Source organism: Sander vitreus, chromosome 17, assembly GCF_031162955.1.
Source record: "Sander vitreus isolate 19-12246 chromosome 17, sanVit1, whole genome shotgun sequence".
Classification (NCBI taxonomy): domain Eukaryota; kingdom Metazoa; phylum Chordata; class Actinopteri; order Perciformes; family Percidae; genus Sander; species Sander vitreus.
The window spans coordinates 14,342,820-14,367,814 of record NC_135871.1 but is presented as its reverse complement, the minus strand read 5'-3'; the positions used below and the strand labels follow the sequence as shown (position 1 = coordinate 14,367,814).

Here is a 24,995-nt window from a genome sequence, read left to right as displayed (position 1 = left end):
TGACTGCCTCTCTGTCATTATTCTGTGAGAGAGATTTCATTGAATTATTTTTGTTCTCAGTTATTATACTATGGGGAGAAATGGTTATTGTTTAGTTACATTACGCTTAAGTAATGAGTCAAAATACAACAATTATTTTAGTTTTCTAGTTATATGTAACGTATATATTCTACATGCTACTGCTATTGCAGCCATTACGCTCCTGCAGAGATTTTTAATCTCAGCACTTTCCTCCTTAAATTATTATTAAGCATATTATGAACTAGCCAGTAAATGTGTCTTACATTAAAAACTGTATACGTTTAGAATGCTTAACTTAAAGTGCCCATATTATGAAAAAAAATCACTTTTACTGGGATTTGGGTTGTTATTTTGTGTCTCTGGTGCTTCCACACGCATACAAACTTGGAAAAAAACAAACATCCATGCTGTTTTGAGTGAGATACAGGTTTCTGAATGTAACCTGCCTTCAGTCTCCGGGTGAGCTGTTCAAAATCTGCAGGGCTTTCTACGTCACTAGCTGAAACGAGGGGGCTAACCGCTAGCATGTAGGCGGTTAGCCCCCTAGTTCTCAATGGCAAAACACTGCTACAACACACACAAGTTCACCATAATCTACAAAAGAACTACTTACATGTCTCTGTTCTGCAGGTATTCCACGCATAGTTGGAAGTGCGCCCTCGTTTAGAAGAAGTCTCCCAGCTAATCCTGCCTTGTACTGACTGAAGTTAGAGAAACAGCTAGCTAGCTGATGTGATCCTTACCTAGCTACTGCGCATGTGCGACTCCCAACAAAGATGGTACAGAAGTGCGATGTCTCACTCTGTAGCTAAAGCAGAGACCTGAACACACAGGGTGAAAAGAGGAGCTGCAGCAATGTGCAGTACAACAAAAATATGGTGGTTTTTGAAAATTAAACCATATAAACCTATTCTGGTACAACCTCAAAACACAATTATGAACCTGAAAATGAGCACAATATGGGCACTTTAATCTTGTTAATTATCCTGAATATTAGCCTATAAAACAAAACAATACAGTACAAAAGTGAAGTTGACTAGCGGCACAGGATGTATTTAGTAGGGTAGGCCCAAAAGTTAAGACTCTTAACTTTTGGGCCTATGCTACTAACTTAAGAATCATTATGTTCTATATATTACTATACTGAGACCAGAAATAAAGGCCAGTGATATTCTCATACATCTGCCAGGGCAGCTGGTTTATAGATTGAAATACATCTACTATAAGTCATTTTGTCTACCTCCTCCGTAAACAAAAAAAGAGAATTGCCACTTAAAATGAATGCAGCGAGGAAAGACTTTTTCAAGACATCTTTGGCAAAAAATATTCTTAACATCTTTTTCAATATCATATTAGGTATGTGTCAGCTCCCATGTTGGCACAGCTTCACAGTAGCTCATTAACAAACTGTTTGGTAGGACACAAACTCAATCTTGTGGAAGGTGAAGGCTAGTGTAGCATGCCATGCAAATAAAGGGGTTTGTTCTCCATCTGGCCAGGAACACCTCTGGGGATATTCTGAGCCATGGAGATGGATTTTACATGTAGAGGGACCACACAATGCTTTTGAATTAATTCACTATACTGCAAGAATCATATTCCTCCACTCTAGAGGCAATTCAAGTGTCCCCTTGTTAAATAGCTCACTTTTAACACTGAAATATGCCAACTTTTCACCCAAAACCCAATTAAAATGTAGTAATGGACACTCATTAAGTCTTTTATAAATCTAACACATTAAGTCCTACAGTCATGTGTTCTTTTCGATGTGTAAATACAAAAATGTTAGACATTATTACTTTTGGTCATCATTACCATTTCAAAGACCCTTTGAATACAAGGGATTTAGGAATACATACCGTGCATACACTTTGTTATTGCTTATCTGCAAATAAACATAGTTACCAATCTTTAAATCAGCTACAAGTGGTTTTTAATGAATTATGAACAAACTAAATTTAATATTGATGCCTTAATATATGCCCTACATTAGCAAACTAGAAAATCAGCCAGGAGATAGGTATTTCTGTGTAGTTATTCTTAATGCCTGTTACCGGGTCCAATTCAGATGAAATGATTTTTTTCTGCATGCAGACCTGAAGAACCTAAGGTTACATCTTCCCAGGCAAAGTTTTGCACTGAGTACTGCGTTGAAAAAAGCTTAAAAGGACAGTAATGGGTAATTTCCACCAACTGCGTAACGTCTGCAGATCCACTCCGGAACGGCGGCGGTCTCAATAGGTTTCCATTAAAGTCAACGTGTGTATTTTCACTGACTGCGGAACGGCTGAGTCCTGATTCCGTCCCAGATCTCGTGGGTTCTCGTGACTACAGCTGTCAGTCATGGCCGCAGCCGTTACGCAACAAATCCGGACCCGGTGGATATTGAAGGACGGCGGCCGACACGCAGCGGAGCCGTTCCACAGCCGTTCCGAAGTTGGTGGAATTTCGGTGTAACAGAGCACAGGCCAAAACACGAGTCAACCTTGGTCGGTCATTTAACAGATGGAGAGAATTTCGGGATTTGAAAGAATTCAAAGCCGATCCTGAATTGGCCCTATTCCTCCTAGACAGGTATGTAACATGTCTATTTTATTCATGAATACGAGACATGGTTTTATATCAATATATGAATTTACGTTATTAGCTAAAACAAAGCTAGCTTAATGGCTTATAACATAACCTTTTTTGTTAACCTTGCTACTGAGTCATGTCTTGCTGTTGGCTTATTATTATGTAGACATAACATTACTAGGGAATGTTGATAACTTTATCAACAAAATAACTATTACAGAGCAACTAAATCTTTTAGTTGTAGGCTTACATGTAACCTAGGTGTATGAAGAGTACTAAAACAAAGTTTACCTTGTTTCATCCTTGTCATATTACAGTTATTAATCTTCCATAGCCATAAATAGATACATTACCTTAAAAAATATATAAAAAAATAATAGTATTAAAATTATGTTGGTCTTTCCTTCACTCACTTAAAAAAAATGCATGCACTAGCCAGATCAAGATCTTTACGAAACGAGGCAGTGGTGCTCATGGAAACTCCCACTTTGTCCACAAGGGATGCAAAAATCAACACAAAATGAAAGCTCCTTGTAGCTTGTTGCTTTAAATTATTATTATCAATTACAAATTGCAAATCTTGAAAAGCTAAAGTTTGAGTTGTTACAATCTCATTAAAAGGTAATAATCAAAAAATGTTTTGAATTTAATTATTTACCATCTCTAAGAGAAAAACCCATTGCAGTACAAACCACAATATGGCAATTTATTTGCATCTTTTCAAAATATAGAATAAATGACTGAAGTTGCAGTTCAAAAATGTTTTTAATTTAATTATTTACCATCTCTAAGAGAAAAACCCATTGCAGTACAAACCACAATATGGCAATTTATTTGCATCTTTTCAAAATATAGAATAAATGACTGAAGTTGCAGTTTTGTGGCATTTTTCAGAATGCATTATGGATCTCTTGGATTGAACTTTGTGTTTTCATATCTAGTACTAGTTGTAGTTAAAATAGTTCAAATGTGTCATGGATTGTTTGTGTTCCGTAAATAGATTTTGAGGCAGCGATCTTGACTATGACAGATATAAACACTGGTGAAAAAAAACAACCTTAGATTTTTAGTACTGTGAACTAATGGTGTGTAACATGTTTTAACACCATTTACTGTATCTGTAGCTTCAACATCTAAGTCTTTTTCCATTACAATAAAAAAGATGAATATTTTACCTACCAAGAAGCTTGTACGTTTTGATAAAATTAAAAGAAAAAGCCTATAATTATTTTTCACCTAAGCAAGCATCCTAAGCACAATGCATCCTTGACAGACTAAAGGACAAAGGTTTCAAGATCAGATTTCAACCTAGGATGCTGCAGTTTAAAAGTGCAAACTGTTCTCTGATCAGCAAACTGAGCAAGGACACCCAGACCTACAGTATAGATTGTGTACAGGAATCTGTTGTAACTCCACCTTGTACCATAATCTGTGGTGAGTGATGCTATGTGTGTTTGTTTCATTTGTTGTGGTTGTCGGCCAGTAACCCTCACCCCAACCTCTACCCCAACTCTCCCATTTTCAGGTTGCTCTTCTATCAGGTTTGGCACTCCCTGCTGAGGCTCCTCATTAAGAGGAAAGTGGAACATCTGTGCTGGTCAGGCAAGATGACTTAGGCCTCCTGGCCAGAGCTTCAGCAGAGAGTCACTGCTGGGGAGAGCAAAAACTTCCTACAGAAGCCCTCTATAATCAAGAGACGATAACTGCTTCCCTTTTATTTTATTTTAAGACGATTCTTTTAGCTGCCTCTGGTTTTATTCAAGCCTCCAGGTTCTCAGAGTATACCTTTGTAGACAAAACTCATTTCCATTGTGGCTGTGTTTTACAAATCCCTTTAATACTACTCCCAGTAGGCACCTCCTAATGGCTGCCTTTTAGTTCCTGTTGAACTGACGAACACTAAAGTTGCCATATCACCCTTTTTCTGAGACTGATATAGTCTGTGAAGTGTCTTGGGAAAACTCTGGCCACATACTTAGCTTCAAAACACATTCAGTAAAGGAGGTTTAAGAAAAAGGATCATTAAACCCACAGTGAAAGTGGTTATCTTCAGTGAAAGAGCCCTGCCAACTGCCATCAGATATTGTCAGAAGAGTGGCTATTAAAAAGGTTTGACAGTGACCATCCACTATCAGAGTATTACTGTTGTCTCCTCGGTATTTTCACATTAGATACAAGTGCCTCTTCAGTTAACAACAACTGTAGCTAAAAGCATGTAGCCAGAATCGAAACACGAGAGTAGAAACAGATAGAATATTGCGGCTTAAAAAAAGGTGAAGCATTTTACATACAGCATGTAATAGTTAAGCTAATGAGGAAGTACTTTCCTATTTGTTATGACTATGTCTATTACGATAAGCACATTGATAACCTTTCCAGTTTTCATATTTTACAATATATAACAGAGAGCCTAACCGATACTAGACTTTTGAAGCTGTTACCAATATAGATATTTGAGTTACGAAAATCCAACAATGATATATTAGCTTATAATATTTTATTTAAACAAATATTTTTGGTAAGGATCCCATAATGCAGTTTTTCTGAAGAATCATAACAAAAATTTGCTTGTCAGTGCTCTCTGGTGGACAAACTATATAACAGCCTTACTTAATTATCTCAATCATCTTTGCCATTTCTATACTGCAATTTCTTGTCACTTGCCGGCCGACATTTACACTGATAGCAATATACATACATTGCTGACCAAGCCATCTCCATCGACATACCATCTAAAATGTTTAAATGATCCAATGTCATAATGTTAAAATTGGTGAAATAGCATGGAGTGCCAGCTCCACCGCAGTTCAAATAACACCTCTGGCTGCAAAATACACCCCATGTCTAGACAACTGATCTATTCCATAATACAGCCTCGTTAACAGCACAAACCTTCATGTCTACCCTGAGGCATGTTTTACCATGGTGCAGCTGCCATGATTTCTAACTGTGCCCACACACTGCCCGTATTTTGTTTTGGAATGTGTACCATTATGTTTTTATTTCATTACTCAAGATTCAGTATCTAAAGGAAAATGAGAGGTTTTGCATTTTAATACAGTGCCGTTTAGTGCACATAAGCGTGTTTTAAGTACACACTGGTGCCATACACTATTTTGTGCCAATTACACAACCAAGGTCTTTTACTGAGACGTGTGCCATTTCATGTTTTATAAACGCATCAAACCCCATCTCCTTCATTCAGTCATTTCCATACCCTGCACTTCTACCACACAACATGCAAATAAGCACAACTAAAAGCCATGGACAAAATGGCTAATGGGTGAGGATTTTATTACAAGTTAACCTTGATGTTTACTGTGTGGTGTCCATCTCGAGTGTGTGGGATGAGATTTGCTTATAGCAGTCAACTGGCAGACATAGGCAGACGTATTCCAATTTAATTAGGCCTGGGAATAATGTGAGGCCTACACAATTTCCTTGACAAATAACCTACACTGAATGGTAAATAACAAGTCTGTAAAATGGGTCGTATAACAGCTCTGCGTTCGCTGAGTAGAAGCTATGTACTGTAGGATGGATTTATGGTGAATAATAATGGAGAGTAGTGAGTCACAATACTGTGTGAAGTGAAGACGACCAAGCCCACGCAAAGCCCTTGGTGTAATGTATGCAGCCAGTACCTAATTTCTTATTCCTCTCCAAGGAAGCCTTCTGAAACTAACCCAGTGGTTCTATTTATATCTGGCAACATCTTTTCATCTCGGCGCTGATAGAGCCATTAGGCACAGTATAACCTTACAGCATCTTCACCTGCACATTGATACGTTTGAATGTTTAAATACTATATCATTTAATAAACTACCTCACAGGTCATTTTAACAAAGTGCATGTTCATTTTCATTGCTTTATTACTAAAATATAGCTTTTTTTTACTGACAGAGATTATAAATTGAACATAAAATGTATTTTAATGTGCAGAATATCAGTAGTTTGTGTAAAGTATGTATGTTATATTTCTGAATGTTATGAGGGAGCAAGAGTAAAACCAGTATGCTTTACATACACAAAGTAACCTGATTATTTTAAATTTTCATTACAGTAGGGTAGCAATTTTATTCAAAGCTTTTACATTTGCAGTAATTTGAGTTCCTCTTTAGTATCAATGCTCACCAATTGAAGTTATATTCTTCTGTGTGAGTTCATGTCTGTTACACCGGATTACAACAGTGACACATTTTGTTAGTCGCTTGACACAAATATAATCAAACATGAGAAACACAAGCTAAGAACATCTTTTAAGCCAAATTTTGGCAGTATTGGGTAAAATATATTTAAAATGTAGCATTCTGAGCATATGAATAGACAGAAGAGAAATGTATTTTGCTTCAAGAATAGTAAGTTGTTTGTATTGATTCTTTGGATAATCTCCCTCACCGTGAAAACTTTTGACCACAGCTTGAATTCCCACAAAGGATGAAACTACCACCCAATTTTGCATGATGTTCATTTAATGGCCTCCAAACAGTGCACTAGAGGACCAGTGAAATCTACTTTGTTTGCCCCTTTATGAACAGGCTTTTTATTGTACGGATATCCTTGAAGAGCAAGTATCTACATTTACAAATGTCAGAATATATGATAAGATAAAATGGCTTGCTAGTGGAACCTGCTAGTACAGTTAGATATTTTAGTAGATCCAAAGCATATATTCAATTTGGAATTATGGTACTGTGCAATTTTAACAGCTGTGTACACATTGGCATTTCATGTAAAATTATTAGTTACAAATAGTGTACTTTATGTGTCCACAATTTTCAAAGGTAACACTGACTGGTCTATATGTGTCACATTTGCTGTGACCAAAACATAGTAAATGGTAAGAGGCACGGTTAAAAGGACTTATCTTTTACCATCCTGATTGGAGCTAATGGGTTTATCCAGATGACTTGTTTGGACAGTTGATGAGTCAAAGAAAGGAAAATAAGTGAAAGCTTTATGCAAAACAGAAAGAAGGGCTTAATCAAGAATTGATTGCAATGACATGCCAAATGTATTAAGTGCTGACAAGTACACATTAGGCTAATATGTTGTAGCTTAAATAACCTACAGTTGGCGTTTGTTATGTAGGTTTAAAAAGGCTCCATGCAGAGCTTTCGCCGTAGCCTACGTAAGTGGCCTGAAGTTTATATTTGTGCGTTGATGTGTGCGTCGAGCCGGCATCTGTGTGTGTGGGGAGTGGGTTATAGAGTGAGGGAGAAAATGAGAGAGTGAAGGCGATTAGCTTTGGAGAGAGTAGCGACTCTAGAGTCATAGTGAGAGAAACAAAGTGTCTCCCCTGTGCTTTCTGACCACTGTGGGAAATCTGTAGCAGGAAAAGTTAACCCTTTCCTTGATTTCATGTTGTTTATGGAGAAGGAGAACCAGGAAATGAGTCGGGGGAAATGCAACGCTACCAAGCCACGTCCGAGAGACGTGCGTCGGCGCGACGTGTAGTTACATTTTTCGAGAGGTGCACGTTGCACGTACTACGGCGTAGGGTCCGGCGTAGACACAGAGGGGTCTGCGGAGGTACGCCGTCGATTCGACGCAGAAGCATAAATCAGCCTTTAGATGGAGAGAACATGTGACGGACGGAGTCAGCATTTCCTGGAGTTAACTGACGTTTCCTCCTTTACCAAGTTTATGTTATGTTATGTCCGCGTCTTCAATGTATACCAAATGAACTGTCAAGCGAGTGGCAACGCCTTGGTAGGCTGACGAAGGAAGGGGAGTGATAGGAGCTGAGACCGCCGCACTGGAGGACAGGCCGCGCTGGAGGACAGGCCGCGCTGGAGGACAGGCCGCGCTGGAGGACAGGCCGCGCTGGAGTACGCACTGAGATAAGGAAAACCAGGCCGCACCTTCCCCTTTTCCAGTCGGCGCATAATCATTCAGTTCCTAGTTTTCAAATGTACGGGTCAAACCAAGCTGTGGTATAATCCTAGATGTAAATTCCCAGGATTGGTTATGCCGTGACATTACACACTGAGGATGCAACCAAGTACGTAGCACATTAGCAGCTGATTCACTACGGACTGTAAAAAGAACCACCCAGCAGCCATTGGGTTTAACTAGTTTTGGTCATCAGGGGAAATCAAACCAAAATAAAGCAGTAGGCAAGTTCTTTTCATAAGGAGTAAAAAGGCCAAAAGTCACCTTTGGCGTTGTTGACCATTCTTTGCAAAAATCACATTACAAACATGTATGCAGGGATGGATCTACCGGGGTGGCATAGGGTGGCAAATGCCACCCTAAAAGAAAGCCTTGCCACCCCTGCTGCCACCCCAGTTGGCAGCAACAAATTAAAAGTTATGGCCAATTTGACAATTTATGAGCGTGAATCTCCAATGTCCGACTGCAGTGAATGCAGCACGAGATGACGCCAGAGCGGCAAGAGCCTGATTTGTTTGGAAAACTGAGTGGCGCAAAGCGAGGGAGTCAGGAGTCGTGAGGAAAGGAGACACACAGGAGGAAAGAGGTCAAAACGGATTAACTATCTATCAAGAAATGAAATTATAACGAAAGCACAGTGCTAGCATAGTTGCGATAGTGATTTTGAGATGATAAAAATCAGGTTGAAGAACGTTATTTTGCTAACTATACATATAATGTTACTTAGGTCTGACATTTGTTCTGTGTAAAATAGGCTACAAAAGCTAATATTGATTCAACGTCTGTCAAGGAAAACGTTGTAAAATTACTTTTAATCTTACAGAAATGAAGAGGAAAGGTAGCATATGTAGTTTTTTCTCACCAAAGAGAAAGGCGAGAGAAATAGAAAATGAACAACTGAGCAAGGTAGACGGAGAAGATGAGGTGGAAGGAGAGAGAGAAGACGAAGACGAGGTGGAGAGGGACAGGACAGGGACAGGAGGAGGTGGGAGAACACCACAGCGGTGAAGATAATGGAGGGAGAGCACCACTAAGATGAGGAGGGTGAAAGCGAGAGACAAGATACCGTGCAGGGCTCAGACAGTGAAAGGGAAAGCAGAGTGCCTGGGCCATCACCAACGATCTCCAGTCGAGCTGGTCCACATGGTATGGAAACTGTTGCTGCATATATACTAAGTTACATATGAATAAGAATAACAAATGACAAAGATGGACATTTTTATCAAATTTAAGATCTTGCTTAGACATGAAATAAATATAAAAATGTTTATGTTTATTTATAAAACTGTTTGCTTAAAAATTAATAATTAGGGAAAGTCAGTGTGAAAGTGTGATGAGATGGGGAGATGAGTTTTTATATTTTGTGTAGAATGTATTTTAGATCTGATGCTCAGATTAAATTAAAAAATTAAACAAATTAACCTAAAATACTCTCCCAGGCTAAAATGTTAGTGTGTGTTAACACAGTCTGATGGTTATAACTAATCAATGACAGTTCCTAATCTTGTACAAATGCTGCCTGCAACGCTGCCTCTCTGACACAGTCAAAAACTGTTTGCTTCCCCTCTCACACATCTGCCACTCATCACCTGTGTCTTACCTTAATGCCTTTCCTGTGATAATGCCCCTTACTTCTATCATACTTCTATCTCCTATTAAGTGAGATCACATTGTATGGTCACTTATTCCTAATATGAACTGTTTTAAATGAAACCTCAAATGCAAGATATTGATTGCATGAGATTAAGTTTGTCTGTATGAGTTTGTAAATGGCAGCCTGTGCCCTTTTGTAGTGTGTACATACTATTTCTCATCAAACTGTGATAAAATTCAGTATATATACGTATGCCATATGTTGCCACCCCTAAAAAATTCCTGCCCCCCTCTCGCCACCCCATAAATATTTTTCTAGACCCCCTCCCGTGTGTATGTACTTTGAGAAAAAGTCTTCACACTTACGTGGCCATTAAAAATTATTCTGATTCTGATTAGAATGGAAAATGCGGGACATTTAAGAGAATGTACTGCAATAAATAAAACATTTTCTGGCAAGGCAGGTTTGATCATTATGCTTACCACCCTCTCTATTGCCCAGGTTCTAGCTACATGGACTATTCAATCCAGCACAAAATAAAAGCCTTACTTTATTATAATTTATATGAATCAACAATGGTTAGAAAAATGCATTTTATCACTTTAAATCATTCCTGTAGAAAAAATCTTCACTGTTTTTTTCAGAGGTGTCAGGAGTACAGTTGAACATATGATTCATACACAATAAAACAATTATCATCTCTGTTGATATAGTAACTTTGTGGAAAACCTCATACATTTCAGGGAGGAGATAAAAACGATGCATACTTAACTGTGACAGGAATATTTTTCATCTTCTAGGCTAGAACCTTTTGATCTACCATGTTAATGTTTAACTTGGGATTTTTATAGTTGGCAAAGTACTTAAAGCTAAAGTGCATAGTTTCTGTCGCCCCCGTAAGGAATTCTAAGTAATGACAACAACACTGTCGGAGCATCCACATGACGCAAGTCCTCAGTGATTACGCACCATCCCCACCCCTCCTCCATGCAGTTGCTAAAACGGAGGATTCAAAAAATATTAAAGTCTCTTTTTTTATGTCCTCTTTGTCTCCAAAGCTGACGGTTGCTGTTATCCTTTCTCAGCGGTGACGTAAAACACATCACTCGAGCTTCTGCGCACGAATGTCCCCGGACTACACTATTTTGTAAACCGCCATTCTGGGCAATACAGAAAGAGTTTTGTGGAGCTGATAGCCTATATTAGCTTTGTATCAACTTATTTGGCAATGGCTTGAATGTAACAGATGTTCATTAATATAAAATAGTGGTGCACTATAGCTTTAAAAAATGCAGATTGTCTATGTACAGTAACCTATTGAACAAAATGGTGTAGTTACTCTCGAAAAGTGGGCTAAAAGGAAAAAAAGCAACATTAGTATGAGGCTGTGGCAGTGAGTTCACTTACCAGCTGGGCATCTGCAGAAGGCTGTTCCATTGGAGCGTGTCAGGCAGGTGGAGTTGTGCAGGCACGGATTGTGGAGGGGGTCACAGGGGTCATAAGGCTGGTTGCACAAGGGGCCACTGAAGAAGGGGGGACAGGTGCAAAAGAACTCCCCAGGTACAGCTGACTCCTGACACTGAGCTCCATTTAGACAGGGCCCAGAATCACACTCATTCACATCCTCTGCACAGTCCACACCTGTCCAGCCTGGCGAGCACAAACACCTTGGAAACACCAGAGAGGAGATATTGCACTGTAGAGGTCATTGTGGCATAAATTAAAATGAATCATAAATAAAGAAACACAACTTATTTAGTAGTTTTCCTTAAGGTTAATGGTGTCATTATCTTTGGGACAATCATGCAAAAAATGAAAATAGCAGTGGTACTGTATGGCGCTGCACATAAACTACCACAGTAATTCAAATTATCTGCAGGACACATTCTTCTGCATACAAGTACACAGTGGTGCAGTCCATGTATTGGCACAGCACTCCTGGATCTTTGTGTGAGACAGTGCAGGGAATTTAAAGGTTAATTGAACTTCTGGTCAGAGCAGCTTTTAATTCTGGACAGCTGAATGTAGGACACAGGAGGTTAGAGCACTGAGTGGGGATTAAATGGAATTGTATGCATGCTAGACACAGACAGAAAAACAGAGATTTCTGAAGTATGTGCTCTTAAGGCAGGTGAATATTCCACTTGGTGGCAGTGAGTACCCAAGCACTACTAACCACTCCACCTTGCATTGCTTTTCATCCCCCAACTTTTCCACCTGAAGCGGTTTTACGTCTCCCTAGTGAGAGGAGGGCATTAGCTGATGCAGATACACCAGCTTTTTCCTCCAATGAGTCACAGATCCCCTGAAACCTTTTCATGCTGTGAGCCATTGATTGACTCATTTGTTTTACCTGCCATCTGCAATTCATTATGTCCGCTGCCAGTGGAAGGACATATTGCTATCTCTGAACGGCTTCTTTTTCTGCATTTATTAAGTGACTGATGCACCTCGTGAGGACAGCGCCCTCGGGCCGGCTCGCACACCTACTTGTAGCTGTTGAGAAGGTCTGTGCAGGTGGCGTTGTTTTTGCAGGGCTGCGATAAACATTCATCAATTTCTTGTTGGCAGAACTCTCCCTCCCAGCCAGAGTTACACACACACTCATAACTCTGCAATACAAAAAAAGGAAACACAATTATACAACCATTGAAATATAGTGACATCTTACATCTGCACTTGTCTTGGTGTAGTAACTTAGGTAGTTAGATTCTATTATATAGATATATTCTATATATAATTATAATAACAATGGATGCCAATAGTATATAACAAGAATGTATTGTATGTGCATATGAAAGCTTATTAATTATTAACCATTATTAAGTGGTTATGGATCAGTCAGAGGGCAATCTGACACTTATTTGTGTATTTATTTACATTTTAGTGAACGGTGCAATATAGTGAATTTTCTCAAAAAGGTTGTACTCCTACTCGCAAAAATATCTTTCCTGTGGAAATCTGTTTAAACTGTGGAAGTGTCATGCTTGTCGTACATTTTTACATTCCTGCCATACAGATGCATTCCTCCTACCAGCTCACCCTCTGGATAATATGCACACCATTTCGTTCCATGCCATTCAGGGTATATTACATGTTTTGTATGGAAAGGTATTTTCATAGACAAGCAAACATGTAAAACATGTTTGATTAAGATTTGTCTGGATTTCTTAATAACCAATTAATATGTTTCTATTCTAAATTAAGAATCAGATTTATATACAGCTCCTACCCTTAATCTTTTTAACTCCTCCATTCAGAGCAGTATGTGGGCTACTTGTCCTTTGTTTTATTTAAATTGCAATCTGCATTATGATAATCATGGCAAGAGAGATGAATGGTCTGTTGTCTATTACTTTCCAAGGTAGCAGTTTAATTTTAATTCCTTTTTGCATACAGGATGACTGAAGTCATATGGTCAAGGGTTTTTCAGGCTTCCTCAATGCCAGTATCCTGTCTAAAGGTCCTGGGTGCTGCTGGTTGAATGCATGCTAATCTGTATTTCATACACTGGAGGGGAGACGTTAAACTTTGTCTGATATAATTTGTACACTATGGGCTCTATGGGGGCGAGGGGAAAATGCCGTCATTTCTTGACAAATTAGATACCACCAGGAGACTCCTATTGCTTACCCCTGGCAATAGAACATAATCTCATTTTTGCTGCTAAGTCACCTTCAGGGAACGCAATTCTCCAAAATAAGCTAAAGCTCTGTGGGACATGGTGTTCAGAGAGAGGAATAGCTGCACTGTAAACAAGACTAGGATGAAGGGTTTCCAAAAACTGTCCCCATTTGAATAATGAGTGGAGAAAAAATATATAATGGCTAAACAGAGAACAGTGTGACTAGAAACATATTGGTTACAATTTCATTCCAACCCCTCACATCAAACCCAATTCTCCTCTAATGCAGTGTCCTTTTGTCTTTGCATTTGGAGTATTCCGTTTATCCCTGAAAATGACACTGAAATGTTTTAACTATGATTTTGTGCTGGGGCAATTTTGAAACCTTGTCATAGAATCCCTTGTAGACTATGTCATAATATAAAGAGGGAAAATGAGCATTTGTCCTTCAGTTATCCTGAAATTGCTACAGTAGCACTTTCTTGAAACCAATGTGTCTTGATGACAACATAAGAAAATGCTAGTATGCCTTTGGTATTGCCTATGAACAGATAAGAGATAAATGTACCAATAAAAGCCTAAAGTTAGTTTTTGATGAGATCATTTTCCATGCCAGTATACTTTGTTAAGTGATGGAGAGGAAACAAAAGTAATATTTCTAACACAATGGAATGTAAAAACATGACATGTTGGCTTTGAAACCTCAAAAGCATGGTTTAGTAATCCATAACATGGCTTTAATTAATTTAAATTACAGCCCATTATTGAGACATTTCTATGGAAGAAGTTGACTGTCACAAGTTTAGAAAAATCTTGAAGTTAACTTTGAAAGGTTGAAATTAGAAATAAGTAGTAATTAATTTGTCTTTGTGACAAAAACAATTAAAGAAAATTGTTATTACAGAATGGATACTTTTTAAGGGAAATACTTGTGAGAGAAAATCTTTCTTTTTTTTAGTGTCACCATGTGGCTCCTCCTGGATGTCATAGGCTCAAATGCATTGTTAAATATATCTCATCTTTCTTACATATATTATAAGTTTGAAAAGCACAAACTCATTTTAAACCAGAACATTAGGTGTGGACTATACACCAGAAGTTATCTGTCTTTGTCTAAAGGAAAAAAAACTAAAGACTTTATCTGTGACACATCTGCTCCACCACTGCAATCTGTTAGCAAATAAGCAGCTGTTGGAAAAAGGCCCCTGGTACTCATTGCACAGTTTGTAAGCAGCATGCAGCTCCCAAGGCCTTTTTGCAGCTGCAAGAGATCAATGTTATTGGCTTAAAAACACTTGAATAACTAGAGAAGCAGAGCTGTGCCTTGCAAAAACAAAAGTCGTAAATTGTTCTCTTAAACCCAAGTGTGTGCATCTGAAACATCAGTACAGAAGGACCAGCACACTTGGAATACAATTTACTGAGAACAATGATAATTTAAAAAATCACTTTGTCTTTGATGTAGGAAAAGCCTACATTTCACAAACTCCGTTTTCCTTCATCATTTTAACAAGCGTTCACAGAAAATCATCAGAGCCCTGCAGCTACTGTGCAAGGCAGACCAGGCCTGTCTTGTTTATCCTAAATATCCTACTACTGCAGATTAATCCAAATCGCTAAATTAGCTTAACTAAGCTGTAACTGTAGTGCATTTTTCAGAAAGTACACTACTGTACAAGTGGCTTTTTTTACTGCACATTTGACATATGCATTCAGAATTTCCTGCCTGTGCCTACACATGCTTTAGCTAGCCAGGTATGACAGACCCTGCAACCATCAACGGAGAATATACTGTATTATAGAGGCTTACAAAATGTAAAGTCACTGAATGGCTTTACAAACATCTAAAATGAAGTACCAACTCTGGTGTTTTCCAAATGATTCATGATCTACAAGTTAATCCTAAAGATAAACTATTTAAATGTCTAATTACTATTGTAAACTTAATTTCCACATATACTTTGGTAACCTATTGGTCATGTTGGCACATTAAAAGCTCAGCCCACAAGGCATAAATGGCCTAACTGGCAGGATTTGTCCATTATGAGATAAAATAATGAGAATGAGGTGCATACATTATTTATTATATATATTTCCTGTTCCTATCGTGTTTCACCCAGACACCTGGCACTTAAAACATACTTGCATCTCCTCCTGCTGAACCAATTTCCCAATAAGACCAATAAAGTCTGCCAGATTTGCCTACAATATCTAAACCTGATTGTTGTACAGATGTAGCAGAGCCCAGAGCCATGCAGACGCTATTTTATTATTTTTAATAATACACCGCTATTCATGTTATTGCACAGTTGTTTATATTTTACTGCAAGAGAAATGCTTTCAAACATTAACTGCATGACAGTCATCAAAGGTAATAGGCAGTGCCTTATGTGATTTAGGTCTATCAATTTTCTTTTTTTTTTTATAATAAACTGTAGTGCTTTTCAATGAGTTACCTACTGTAGTGATTTACAGAACATTGTGCCATTATAAAGCCTTTTAAATGCCATTATATCAGCCCATTATACTGCCAAAGTGTCTACTTACCAGATGGAGGTCCTTACATATTGAGTTTGTACTGCACAAACTGTTCCCACAGTCATCAATGTCTTGCTCACATCTCAGCCCAGCATAACCAGGATTGCAAAGGCAGTGAAAGCCGTCTACAACTGAAAGAAGATCAGTGGGACAGTTACAACACCTTGCAACATAAAATAATTCACTCTACTCTGCTAATGTACAACATCTCTACACAGGTAAGTGCTGATTACGTCTATAAAGCACAACCACCTACTGTGATTTCATTTTTTGAAATAAAACACCTTGTGCTGTATCAATCAAACCTGTTGTTGCTAAATCTATGTGACAGGTTACCACGCTCTGCATCAACCTGACAGAGTTTGACACTCTAACCATCTTTAAATGAACCTCTTTGCAATGGCCATTCAGTCTCTTTTCTCCTACTACTTTCCTCGTCCCCCATCTGTACTTATTTGACTTTTCGTCAATGAAAGCCTGGTCATTTGTTTTCACATTCTCAACACACTTGCAGCACACTGAATGAGCGGGGAAGAAGCACAATGGGAGAGAGCCCATTTTGAGGGCCATTCTTTATTCAGATGTTACAAATGCGCCAATTTCTTTCATCAGAAGTTAAAATCTCCCACGTCTAATAATCCATTCCTTCCTCTCTTTAATTATTAATGATGTTAAAGTGGGATGCATCATTCTGTTTCTCCAACACAACACTAGTATACAGGCAGCCAGTGACAGAGGTAATTGCACTTCTTACTGGAGTGAATTTATTACTTCCCCAGTCAGGATCCCAGGATTCTTCATTATCCCAAAGATTTACCACGTAATCTATGCTGTCACTCTGTCTTGGTGCGTGTAGCTCCTATTACTCTCATTAAATGCTTTAGGTCCTGGGTGGCAGCAGCATTACTCATCTCAGCCACTGTGGCTATGCAGTGCTCTCCCTGGTGGCTGGCTGGCTGCTGCTGCTGAGCGCCGGCCAATAGGTCCTAGAGGCCTGCCTCACTAACCTAAGGTGAACTGGCTACACTGGCGATTAGTCAAGACAGCTTGCCGAGGTCTATTGAAGCACAGTGAAGGATAGGATACTCTTAGATAGCATTCCACTGCTATCACTGTTTTGTTCCGGCATAAGCCAGTTGAAACAACATTGGCAGGATTTGTTGAAATAAAAACAGATATTTTGCTACTGAGGGAAATCTAATTTGACTCTGCGCAGTAATTGCAGGCATCTTAAAACAAAATATTTCATGGAAATGTGAGCAATTTTCAAATGTTGTCCTTTACAATACACGTAAAATTAATACATTTACAATCATTGACCAACTGGTAATAAATAGGCCTCAACTTTAAGATTATTATTTTGATCAATTAGTTTTTAATCACGTATGCTAGAGACCAGAAAGCCTATAATTGTATTAATATAGCTATTTATCATCCATTATTTAAATTACAACATAACATTGAAGCTTAATTGATTTTCTTTTACAGTTATGTTAAGGAACTAATCCAGCCTACTCCAGCAGGCAATGTCCTGGATCCTCACATCAGAAGGAATAACTCCACTCCAATAACACTCTTATTAGCTGCAATGGTGACCTCATTGAAAACTGCCTGTCAGACTGTAAGTGAGCAGAACCAATTTGACAGATTCAGTGTGTGTGTGTGCGCGCGTGTGTGTGTGTGTGTGTGTGTGTGTGTGTGTGTGTGTGTGTGTGTGTGTGTATGTGTGTGTGCGTGCGTGTGTGTGTACATGGAGGTTTGCTTCCATCTTGAGTGCCTGTTATTAAGCATGTTGGCAAGATAGGCTGTTTCCTACCATCATAGCAAAAGCCGTGAAAACAGGGGCTGGAGCTGCACTCATCCACATTGATTTCACAGCGGGGGCCAGTGAAGCCCCGGGGACAGTGACAGCGGAAACCCAAAGGGAAATGGTCCTGATCCAACTCCTCCACACACACTGCACCGTTCTCGCACGGATTACTGGCCTCACAGGGTAAGAACTCACAATTATGACCTGGAGTGAGGCAAAGAAACACGCGTATCTGAACCATCCAGCAGACAACAATATGCCTAGAATTGCAATAGAACTGTAAACCTGGGGTTGTTAAAAGTGATACCCTAATGTACGTTTCTTTGAACACATCCATGTGGTAGATTACATGCTGTGTCAAACTCACTCACAAACGACCAATAGAGACACAGGAATATTAAAAAATGTTCCAGTAGAAGCTGATCCAGAGTCCTCTTGTTTATTTTTTAACCAATTTAAAATTACTGTAATTTTTTTAATATAATTTCTTGGAAATCTTGCATTTTTCCCCATGCAACAGTTTTCCGTATACTACCAAAGTTATAAATATTAAAAATTCAAAATATTTGCAATCACAGATTATCCTCGCAGATATATTGTCAATCAAACACTCTGGATGCTGTTTTAGATGCACTTTAGAACAGTTTCATCCATTTCAATGACTGAACAATAGAAATGAAATGGCTGATGTTATTACAGTACCTAAAATATTACAAGTTTTGTGCTTGTGACAAACAAATTACCAAATCAATGGTCTCTGTCCTCAGTTCTGATTAGCAGTCATGTTCCATGCTGATTTATTAAAACAACTCATAAAAGCACACCTGTGGCTGTGAAGCACTCAATTTCCATACTAATGTATACTAATTATAACTTGAAAGTTATAATTTAGGATAAGATTTTTGTGTCACTTAACAGTCACTTTGTTTTAGCAAACTGCTAGAACTGTACAGAGAAATTAAAATGCCAGACATAATATTCAGATCATGCATGAATCTTTTGAAGAAAATCACTTTTCCCAAGGACAAATAAGAAAGCTATAAAACACAAACAAATGGAATGAAAGAACATGCATATACACATATTGTCTTAACAAAGCAAGTACAACATTAATCAGCCCACACAATGTATATTACATTTGTGAATAACAAATGTTGAATGTTGCAAAACAAGCAAAACTAGACGTAACACAATGCTTATGTGTCCTACCTCTGATAATTTCTGTAAAACATGTTGAGAAAAAATGATGATTAGGGGATTCTTACAGAAATTGCTGCAATAATCTGATGCGTAAAAAAAACAAATCATTTGTAGAAGAAGTAAATGAGTTCTGCATGCTTTAATCAAAAGTATATACAAGGAACATTATTGCTTTTGGCTGAGCCAGCAGTTTGTAGTAGCCACAGCTGATGAAAGTTCAGTCAGTCTTTTGTATAGTTTCATAGTGGAACTACTTCATGACCAGGCAATAGCTAGTTTCCTTGGGAAAGAAGTGGCAGCACTGTTATTGTCAAACACACAATGCTTTCAAAATGTGTACTTAACTGGCCATTGTATAAGAGGGGAGCAGTATTACAGCGGCATAAGGCAATATTTTGATATAAACATTGAATCAAATCACTCTCTGTAATGTGAAAGGAATGCCAAAAGACCTGCCAATCTCATTGAGAACCAACAACCCATTCTACAGCTGCTTGCAGCTTTCAGTCCCGGCCGCTTAGTACAGCAACATTTCCACTGCCAAGTCCCTTATTTTAGTATTATCACTTTGTACTGTGGCTATCTATTATTTGGAGATACTACTAGGCTTGGTGAAAGAGTGAAATTGTGTATCAAATCAAAGGAGACAAAGAATTTCTAATTGCTTTAGACACACTTTGCTTCTCAAATGTGTGATTGAGGAAGATGAATGAGTTGCTAATTGGGTCTAACAACAATCTGGTACAAACCAAGGCTTGTGCTTTTGTAAGATGTAGCATTGACGTAGCAGTGGAAACCTTCGGCTACTGATTTGTGCAGATTGGGACTGAAAAAAGTAATTATTTTGAGGTGATTCTAAGTTACTGTATGGCACACACATGCTTATTACGACGCAATCCTGTTACATACAGTGATCTGTTGCTTTAATGATCCCAAATTGTTATAGACTCTTTCTCAGAATACTTGTATTCAGTTTCAAGTCCCTACCTACCTACCTTTGACTATAAAAAGCAACCACATCATAATGTGGCCACTGCCATCCTTTATACATGTAGTAGGAATGGTGTTACATGGGTAATCAACTGTGCCTCATTTCTGCCATACTTTCTATAGTGCTTTGAATTACAGCTGAAGACTTCCATATTCATTTCCATATTCTGAGACTTAACGGTAGAGTCTCTACTCCAACATGCACAGTCAACAGTCGATCTCTAATAATGACAAACAGCTCATGTTGGTTGTAAATCATATTCAGAAAATTGCAGTCATTACCAACAAGCTGTGCCAACAAGTAAACATCCTTAAAAATCTGGTGATTAAAGATTTTTTGTCTTTGATCATTTGTTTATGGAGGTACAAGTAGTGTAGGACCAGCTACATCCTAAATCTACTTAACAGCAACAACTGATAAATCCTAAAGTAATAAATTCCTATTGTGATAACCAGCCATGCCTAATTATTTCTAAAGTATTAGCACAATTTATAAATGTTTTTTATGATTTCTTAAGGTAATTAAAGGTCCCATATTATGCTCATTTTCAGGTTCATACTTGAATTTGGGGTTTTTACTTAAGTTAAAAAAAAAAAAAAATTCTTATACTGTCTTTCTGAATATACCTCTGTCTGAAAAGCTAAGTTTTAGCGCTTGTCTCTTTTGTTCTCTGATAGGTCAGCGTTTACGGGTCTTCCGCATCTGTGCTCTCGGCATCTCTGCACCCTCATTGCAGCTGGGGAAGGACTGTAACAGCACTTTAGCTGCACCTTCTACCTATATATAGTATAGTTGTGACATCACAACCGTCCTGGAGTCATGACGGCTCTTTACAAGGCACAATTTTTGAAAACGGGCTGTGTGCATTTCTCTGTGGATTGAGACTTTCACAGTATTTATATAGCACCTCAACCTACTTTATAATAAAGAGTCTGAATCTCTTCCCCTTTTGGTAAAATAATCCTTCACCCATCAACATTTTTATTTTCATTGAAATGCAAAGATAATGGCCTACAGTGAGTCTAGCTCTATCCTCTGACTAAAATATCAAAGTTGTCATTTGTGTGGCAGAAGCACACACCATAGCCTAAATCTCACTAATAACTTGAGTTGTCTTTATTTTACCACAGTTAGCAAATGAAGACATACTCATTTTGTTAAGACATATGAAGTGAGTTCAGACAGGTGAAAATAATAGTATGTGAACTTAATTAACTTTGCTTTCTGTCTCCATTCCCTCAGTGCTCATTACCTTTAAATGGAGCCACACATTGGCAGAAGTAATTACCAGGCTGGTCAATGCAAGTGGCTCCATTCTTGCAGGGAGATGAAGCACACTCATCAATGTCAAGTTCACACTCTGTACCTTTGACAGAAAAGAACACAAGGGTCGCTGGCATTAATGTTTGGCTTTTCGAAAACAGTCCATGTTAAAATCACAAAACACATCATTGCAGTATCTGTAAGTTGAATCCGAAGAGAAGCCAAGCTTTTCTCTCTCAGAGACGATGGCTTGCACAGTAATGGCCATACTACAGGCGGGTTAATATAATTTTGGAAAAACCAACAAACTTTCATCTGGGAATAAACAGGGGTTGAATATAATAGATACACAATATGAACTTCCTGTAAAATAATTGGGTTCAGGTTTATTTTTTAGTCAATTCTGATTATAAAAATGAAGCGCTGAATACAGCTACAATACCTGAGAGGACTCTCTATGGTGCCGCAGCAAAGTATGAAACAGCGAAGGTATCTTCAACACATTATTCATAGGGATTATTGTTTGTAATGCACTGAACCTGGCTCTGTGTGAATTATCAGCAATTATTAAGAAACCGTTCAAAAGCTGTTACTGTGTTTGACTTCTACGGGTGGAAATACATGATCTTTGTTTTAATCGCGAGCCATTATTCATCTTTGTCCTTTAACAGTTGGCATCGCAGCACCACACGTGGGGACATAATTATTCTGGGTTCTGCTACTCTGCTGTCTCTATACTATAAAGAGGAGCTGCTGTAGGCGGCTGACTTTACTTTGAAATGTACTTAATGGCAATACAGAATTTATGAATAAAGATGCGATTTTCCGAATATGTTGCACATATCCATCCATCTTTGTCCGCTTATCCGGTATCAGGTCGCGGGGGTAGCAGCTCCAGCAGGGGACCCCAAACTTCCTTTTCCCGAGCCACATTAATCAGCTCCGACTGGGGGATCCCGAGGCATTCCCAGGCCAGGTTGGAGATATAATCCCTCCACCTAGTCCTAGGTCTTCCCCGAAGACTCCTCCCAGCTGGACGTGCCTGGAACACCTCCCTAGGGAGGCGCCCAGGGGGCATCCTTACCAGATGCCCGAACCACCTCAACTGGCTCCTTTCGACGCGAAGGAGCAGCGGCTCTACTCCGAGCTCCTCACGGATGACTGTGCTTCTCACCCCATCTCTAAGGGAGATGCCACCCTCCTGAGGAAACCCATTTTGGCCGCTTGTACCCTGGATCTTGTTCTTTCGGTCATGACACAACCTTCATGACCATAGGTAAGGGTAGGAACGAAAACTGACCGGTAGATTGAGAGCTTTGCCTTCTGGCTCAGCTCTCTTTTCGTCACAACGGTGCGATAAATTGAATGTAATACCACACCCGCTGCGCCGATTCTCCGACCAATCTCCCGCTCCATTGTCCCATCACTCGCGAACAAGACCCCAAGGTACTTGAACTCCTTCACTGGGGGTAAGAACTCATTCCCTACCATGGCCTCAGATTTAGAGGTGCTGATCCTCATCCCAGCTGTTTCACACTCGGCTGCGAACCAATCCAGTAAGTGCTGAAGGTCACAGGCCGATGATGCCATCAGGACCACATCATCTGCAAAAAATAGCGATGAGATCCCCAGCCCACCGAACTGCAACCCCTCCCCACCTTGACTATGCCTCAATATCCTGTCCATAAATACTACAAACAGGATAGGTGACAAAGCACAGCCCTAGCGGAGGCCAACCCTCACCTGAAACGAGTCCGACTTACTGCCGAGAACCCGGACACAGCTCTCGCTTTCGTCATACAGAGATTGGATGGCCCTGAGAAGGGACCCCCTCACCCCATACTCCCGCAGCACCTCCCACAGTATCTCCCGGGGGACCTGGTCATACGCCTTCTCCAGATCCACAAAGCACATGTAGACCGGTTGGGCATACTCCCAGGCTCCCTCCAGGATCCTTGCGAGAGTGAAGATTTGATCCGTTGTTCCACGACCAGGACGGAATCCGCATTGTTCCTCTTCAACCCGAGGTTCGACTATCGACCGAACCCTCCTTTCCAGCACCTTGGAGTAGACTTTACCAGGGAGGCTGAGAAGTGTGATACCCCTGTAATTGGCACACACCCTCTGGTCCCCCCTTTTTGAAAAAGGGGAACCACCACCCCGGTCTGCCACTCCTTAGGCACCGTCCCAGACTTCCACGCAATGTTGAAGAGGCGTGTCAACCAAGACAACCCCTCCACACCCAGAGCTTTAAGCATTTCTGGACGGATCTCATCAATCCCTGGGGCTTTGCCACTGTGGAGTTGTTTAACTACCTCAGCAACTTCCACCAGGGAAATTGACAACAATCCCCCCCCATCATCCTCCAGCTCTGCCTCTACCATAGAGGGCGTATTTAGCTCGGATTTAGGAGTTCCTCAAAGTGCTCCTTCCACCGCCCTATTACCTCCTCAGTTGAGGTCAACAGCGTCCCATCCTTACTGTACACAGCTTGGATGGTTCCCCGCTTCCCCCCTCCTGAGGTGGCGAACGGTTTTCCAGAAGCACCTTGGTGCCGACCGAAAGTCCTTCTCCATGTCTTCTCCGAACTTCTCCCACACCCGCTGCTTTGCCTCTTTCACGGCAGAGGCTGCAGCCCTTCGGGCCCTTCGGTACCTTGCAACTGCCTCCGGAGTCCTCTGGGATAACATATCCCGGAAAGACTCCTTCTTCAGTCGGACGGCTTCCCTGACCACCGGTGTCCACCACGGTGTTCGAGGGTTACCGCCCCTTGAGGCACCTAAGACCCTAAGACCACAGCTCCCCGCCGCAGCTTCAGCAATGGAAACTTTGAACATTGTCCACTCAGGGTTCAATGCCCCCCAGCCTCCACAGGGATGCACGAAAAGCTCCGCCGGAGGTGTGAGTTGAAAGTCTGTCGGACAGGGGCCTCTTCCAGACGTTCCCAATTTACCCGCACTACCCGTTTGGGCTTACCAGGTCTGTCCAGAGTCTTCCCCCCACCCCCCTGACCCAACTCACCACCAGATGGTGATCGGTTGACAGCTCCGCCCCTCTCTTCACCCGAGTGTCCAAAACATACGGCCTAAGATCAGATGAAACGATTATAAAATCGATCATTGACCTTTGGCATAGGGTGCTCTGGTACCAGGTACACTTATGAACATCCCTATGTTTGAACATGGTGTTTGTTATAGACAATCCATGATTAGCACAGAAGTCTAACAACAGACAACCACTCTGGTTTAGATCAGGAAGCCCGTTCCTCCCAGTCACGCCCCTCCATGTATCTCCATCATTACCCACGTGCGCGTTGAAGTCCCCGAGCAGAACTATGGAGTCCCCCACTGGAGCCCCATACAGGACTCCATTCAAGGTCTCCAAGAAGGCTGAATACTCCGAACTCTTGTTTGGTGCATATGCACAAACAACAGTCAGTTTTCCCCCCCACAACCCGCAGGCGTAGGGAGGCGACCCTCTCGTC

The 24,995-nt window shown here is 40.1% G+C and overlaps 1 protein-coding gene across 1 annotated transcript in view; it reads right to left on the bottom strand.

Annotated features, from left to right (window-relative positions):
* eys (EGF-like photoreceptor maintenance factor) overlaps positions 1-24,995 on the bottom strand; it is a 174,603-nt gene that overhangs the window by 93,325 nt on the left and 56,283 nt on the right. Inside the window, exons 17-21 of the mRNA XM_078273744.1 lie at positions 21,501-21,614; positions 18,064-18,261; positions 16,257-16,378; positions 12,575-12,696; positions 11,492-11,751 (exon numbers count right to left, since the gene is read on the bottom strand). Of these exons, the coding sequence (XP_078129870.1) occupies positions 11,492-11,751; positions 12,575-12,696; positions 16,257-16,378; positions 18,064-18,261; positions 21,501-21,614 (816 nt within the window). The remainder of the gene's footprint in view (positions 1-11,491; positions 11,752-12,574; positions 12,697-16,256; positions 16,379-18,063; positions 18,262-21,500; positions 21,615-24,995) is intronic.